Source organism: Mauremys mutica, chromosome 6 (assembly GCF_020497125.1).
Source record: "Mauremys mutica isolate MM-2020 ecotype Southern chromosome 6, ASM2049712v1, whole genome shotgun sequence".
Lineage (NCBI taxonomy): Eukaryota > Metazoa > Chordata > Testudines > Geoemydidae > Mauremys > Mauremys mutica.
In genome coordinates, this window is record NC_059077.1 from 11,810,942 (window position 1) to 11,816,941 (window position 6,000).

General features: G+C 45.2%; 1 protein-coding gene across 1 annotated transcript in view; it reads left to right on the forward strand.

Moving 5' to 3' along the window:
* LOC123373402 (urea transporter 2-like) overlaps positions 1 to 3,719 on the forward strand; it is a 43,122-nt gene extending 39,403 nt beyond the window's left edge. Inside the window, exons 19-20 of the mRNA XM_045022436.1 lie at positions 1,301 to 1,350; positions 2,813 to 3,719. Of these exons, the coding sequence (XP_044878371.1) occupies positions 1,301 to 1,350; positions 2,813 to 2,992 (230 nt within the window). The 3' untranslated portion in view covers positions 2,993 to 3,719. The remainder of the gene's footprint in view (positions 1 to 1,300; positions 1,351 to 2,812) is intronic.
* The last annotated feature ends 2,281 nt before the right edge of the window (positions 3,720 to 6,000 follow it).

A 6,000-nucleotide genomic window follows, 5' to 3' on the forward strand; every position in this document is an offset into this window, starting at 1 on the left:
CCCACAGCATGCTCCATGGGTAGTGCTGGTCAGAAAATAGGGGGTTTTCCTCAGAAAATGTTGACATTTCAGTGAAATATCAAAATATATTTTGGCCGAAAACTGAAATATTTTAATTCAAAATGGCACCACCATGCCCCATGGGAATTGTAGTTTAGTTGCCTCATGCTCTCATTCTCCTCTATAGGCCTGAACTACATGTCCCATGAGGCACCACTTTCTCCCATGTTGGTGAGGGAAGAAGGTGCATCATAGGGGTCATGACACTTCAGGGAAGACATAGTCACTGCGAGAGGAGAATGGGAGCAAAAGGCACCCACACTACGGCTTCCATTAGGCACAGCAGCGCCATTTTGAATGAAAACATTTCCATTTTCAGTGAAAACTGTAAACTTTTCTGATTTTAGGCATTCCATTTTTCGACAAAGTGTCAAAATTTCCCATACAAATTGTGCTCTTCCCAAAAAAAATCACTTGAGTCAAAACCCAGATTTCTTTTGGAAAACACTTTCAACAGGAAATTTTCAATCAGCCTTATCTATAGGGGTGTAGAGAGAAGAGGCAGATCTATGGGCCTACCTCCCCATTCCCTTTGGGAGAAATTCATACACAAAGCAGTTTTAAACCAGTTTTTCATTCTGTAAGCTCCCTTTCATGCTCACACACAACATGGCAGGATGCAAGGTAGGCACAGGAATGTGTCCTCCATCAGTGATGAATAGAAGTTACGGGCACGATGCAGGAATCACTGGGTGACACTCTATGACCTGTTATGTAGGAGGTCAGACTAGATGAACATAATGGTCCCTTCTGGCCTTAGGCTACATCTGCACTACAGCCTATGTTGGCAAAACTTATGTCACTCAGGGCTGTGAATATTCAACCCCCTGAGCCACATAAGTGACACCAACATAAGCACTCATGTGCAGAGCACTATGTTGCCAGGAGAGTTTCTCCTGCTGATATAGCTTCACCTCTGAAAGTGGCAGGGTATTTTTAAGCAAACGGGAGAGCTCTATTCCATTGGCATAGACCGTCCTCACCAGACGCGCTGCAGTGGCACCGCTGTATCAGTACAGCTGGGCTCCTGCAGCGTTGTACGTATAGACAAACCCCTAAAAATCTCTGAATACCAAACTTTTGTGCCTGGCATTGATCCATAGAAAAAACAAGGATGCATGTCTATGTATCTATAAGGAGGTGCAATCAGGGGATCTGGGGTTGTGGTGTAATTTTTGCTAGCTGTCTAATGCTGCGATAAACACATTTTAACCTGAAGTTTCCTATGTCCTCTTCACAGCCTTCTTTTGTGCCTATCTGCGAGCAGCACTTGCTAATTCCCTCTCTGTGGTAGGTATTTTTTTCGTGTTGTTTTCTAATTTTCAGTTCCCAGGACTGTTCTGAGGCTGCCAGCAAGTACGAGATATGGACACTAGAGAGGCAAGGTGAGTGAGGTAATATCTTCTATTGAAACAACTTCTGTTGGTGAGAAACAAGCTTTTGAGCCACACAGAGCTCTTCTTCAGGTCTGGGAAAGGTACTGAGGGCAGGTCTACACTTAAACACTGCATCGGCACAGCTACAACACTTTAATGAAGGCCCTCTAAGCCAGTGGGAGAGAGCTTCTCCCACTGGCTTAGTTAATCCTACTCCTCGCAAGGTGGTAGCTATGTCAAGAGAACAGGGCCGGCTCCAGGCACCAGCTCAGCAAGCAGGTGCTTGGGGCGGCCAAGGGGAAGGGGCAGCATGTCTGGCTCTTCGGTGGCAATTCTGCGGCAGGTCCCTCGGTCCCTCTCGGAGTGAAGGACCTGCCGCCAAAGTGTCGCTGAAGAAGAAAGAGGTGCAGTGGAGCTGCCGCCAATCACGATCGCAGCTTTTTTTTTTTTTTCGCCGCTTGGGGCGGCAAAAACCCTGGAGCCTTCTCTGCAAGAGAAGATATTCTCCCGCCGACATAGCACTGTCTACACTGGCACTTAGGTTGGTATAACAGTGTCATTCAGGAACTTGGATTATTCAAACCCCGGAGCAACATAGGTATACCCAAGTAATTTTGTAGTGTAGACAGGGCCAGCTCCAGGTTTTCTGCTACCCCAAGTGGCAAAAAAAAAAAAGCCAATTGGCAGCTCACTCGTGCCGCTCCATTCTTCGGGGGCACTTCGGCAGCAGCTCAAAGAGGAAGAGAGGGACTGAGGGACCCACTGCCACCGAAGACCCAGCTGTGCTGCCCCAATAGCGGTCAGAGTGCCACCCCTTTGTATTGGCTGCCCCAAGCACCTGCTTCCTTAGCTGGTGCCTGGAGCCGGCCCTCAGTGTAGACCAGGGCTCAGAGTGTCACCGCTAAATACAAGTTCAAATAGATAGTTTAGCATAAGTAGTTATCACATATTCTAAGTGTCCATTCAAGGTGAAGTGGCCTGTTAGCACTCCTGAAGTCATAGGACAAAATGGGGGGTTAGTGAGTTACAGATTGTTGTAATAAGCCATAAATCCAGTTTCATACAATGTGGGAACACGAGTCTATTAGGAGCTGGATGAGACAGCCAACTCATTTCACATTGGACACTGAGCAGCCATTTGGTCAACAGAAGCCTAAGGCTCTGTAGCCCATCATACAGCCTGTAGGCTACAGTCTGTGTGAGTGTGCATGCGTGCGCGCGCGCGCACACACACAGAGTCCCTCTCTACCTATTTAACAACGAGCTTGTTCTGATGCTCCGTGGTTCTTTGCTTTGCATCTATCTAAGGTTGAAGAATTAAGAAAATAGAACAGTCAAAATTGTGAGTGGAATGATCAAGATCCTTTTCCTTTCAGTTTGGATTACCAGCCTGCACCTGGCCTTTCTGCTTCTCCGCATTTCTCTTCCTGCTACTAACTACAGACAACTCTGCCGTCTACAAGCTGCCACTCTGCAAAGTCACTTACCCAGAAGCCAACCGTGTCTATTACCTGGCAGTGGAAAGAAACAGGAAGGCAACAGTGATGACAAAATAGCAGTCTAACATGGCTTCCTAATGCAGTTCATAGCTCTGCTCCAAATATGTGAACTAAATCCTCCTTGGGACATTTCTAAACAAAACAATACTGCATTTTGTTTACTGAAGATGATGATTTTCTTTTGTGTATCATGAAATGGATGATATGTAAGTTCTGAATTGTAATGGATTTCATTTTAGAATTAAGCTGTCTTGCTGTTCGCTGAGCCTTTACACACTCATTTCCTATAACATGGAGAGCGGTAAGAATGGCTGAGTTATTGGAATGCTGATTAACTGCTGCCCCAGAACATTCGGTCTGTGCCATGCATGGAGATAGGTGAAGGAGATGATACTGGATGGAGCTGTACTAGGTTGAGATTAGCTTTTGTGGGTGCAAGCATTTGGGCATAGAAATGGCTGAAATAGCCCAAAGATCCACTGGTCTCAGGGGATGGTGTAAAGCTCTTGCCTTTCTGAGGTAGAGCAGTAAAATAGAAAATCTTCCCTAAAGCCAAAAGGAAAAGAGTGATGCTGTATGATTGAATATAACCATTTATATTGCCACTGTTATATAGTCGCAACAAATCGTGTACAAAGTATGTCATGTAAGGTGTCAATGGAAACGCTGTGATTTGCTAAGTATGAATACCCTGTTTCTATGCATGTATCAGTGCCCTAACAAGGGCGAGATGAGTGAGGCACTTGCCTCGGGCGCGCAAAGTGGAGGGCGCAGCTCTACCGCGATCAGCGGCGCTTCGGCAGTAGCTCTATCACGCCGCTTCTTCAGCAGCAATTTGGCAGTGGGTCCCTGAGTCCCTGTCGGAGGGAAGGACCTGCTGCCGACTTGCCGCCAAAGAATGAATGAAGCAGCGGCGGCAATTCTGCAGCAGGTCCTTCCCTCCAACAGGGACTCAGGGACTCTCCACCGAATTGCCACCGAAGAGCCTGGAGCCGGCCCTTGCCTCGGGTGCAAAAATTCCTTGTTACGGCTGTGGCATGTATCATCTTTGTATTTGAAGTTGTGAACATTGGCTATGAACTGGCATTATACACGTGTGTTGTATTCCTGGGTAACACCCACCTGGTAAAATTTACATTAAGGCCAGACAGCTATGTACTGAGGGCCCATCAAGAACATTTAGCTCTCATAGTGGCCCATAGAAGAAACTCATTCCACCCAGATAGCTCTTCCTGTGGATACCTCAGACTCCAAGGGACCAATGGCCATCCTTTGAGAGTCATCAAGCCATGTAAGGACATGTGATATGCTCACGTGACCTTGGACTCCATCTTGGGCCAGTAACTTTCCACAAACAAAGGCTGTGAGCTTTGTTTGAGATAGTAAATTTCCAGATACATGGCAGAAGATACAAAAGACCCCTGAGATATCTCCATTTTGCCTCTTTTCCTGTCCTGATTCTATGGATGTACACCAAAAGGGAGCATTTTGAACTATGGACTGAAGACCTTCTTACCAGAGAGACTTTACAAGCCTGCTACAAACCTGATATAACGACTTTGCAATTATTTTTATGTATATGGTCTATTAACCATTACTAACTCTCTTCTTTTTTATTAAACCTTTTAGTTATAAAGGATTGATATCAGCATGATTACTGGGTAAGATCTGAGTTCTATATTGACCAGGCTAAATGGCTGATCTCTTGGGATTAGAGTATAGGCACCGACTCTGTGGACGGTCCAGAGCTCAAGCACCCATGGAAAAAAAAATAGTGGGAGCTCAGCACCCACCAGCCATGGCTGCTCAGTGGTGCCACTGATCAGCTGTTTGGCAGCTGTGCTCCGGGGAAGGCGGAGAGCAGTGGATGAGCGGCAACAGGGGGAAGGAGCAGAGTCGCGGCGGGGTTCACACTGGAGGGGGGTTGAACACCCACAGGGAAAAATAAAAGTCAGCACCTATGGATTAGGACTAGATATTTGATAAAATTTGTTTTTAATTACCACTTATCAGAGAGTCCAGTGTCTGGCTGGTGAGTCAAGAGCTGGAATACCTAAGGAGACTGCATTTTTGGCTTCTTGTTAACCAGTGTGGTGAGACAGGCGTTAACTTTTGTTACTGGTTTGGTATAATCAAATGCTAGAATAACCACCAGTTTGAGGTGAGTCTGCCCTATTTCTCAGCAGTTTGTCCTGAATTTGGCATCCTCAGCTGTAATCTACCGAGGCTCTGTGATGAGGGGCATTGAATTCGCAATTCAGAGTTACTTGGGTTGATGTTTCTGGTTCGGTCCCATTCTTAAGTTAAAAAACCCAGCTCCACATGGTTCCACTTTGTAGCCCAGTGGGTCATCTTACCTGTATTATATTCATTGCTTTGTTATTCTGCTTTATTATATTTAGTAGTAAAGCAAGGATCCTACAGGCTTTCATCTGTAAGATTTGGCTTTAGCAGATAGTGTGAGGCTTGAGGTCTATAACCTTTGGAATAGATACATTTGAGTAACTCATGGGTTATAGGGAACGGAAAGTAGCATGCAAGAGGGGGAATTTTGTCCAGAATACCAACATCAGCCATGCACAGAACATAGCTGACACCAGTATCTGGAAGGTTCTGGACAGAACATCCAACCCAAAAGGGGCCATGTCCACAAATTGTTGTGTATGCTAATAGGGTAACATTATACATATACTAACCTATAGAAAACTGACATCTTAAGGGAAGGAAATACAAATAAGGACCTCTATTGAATATACATTGAACATGGTAATATCAGCATAACCTACTATAAAAAGTAACATCCCGGGGGTAGCAAGGAGAGAGATGTAGACCTTAGGAGGGGCCAGAATAATGGCCACCGGGGAAGATGAGGATGGTGACGGTGATAAAAAAGATAATAGTTAACATTCCAGGGTGTAAGTATGGCCATCCAAATGTATTTTCTGTATTATCTCTGTCTGCTTTAAGTTTAAGTGTGTGTATAACTTTGCTAAATAAATCATATCTTTATAAAGAGTTCCTATAATGTAAGTATCAGAGGGGTAGCCATGTTAGGACTCTTTGCT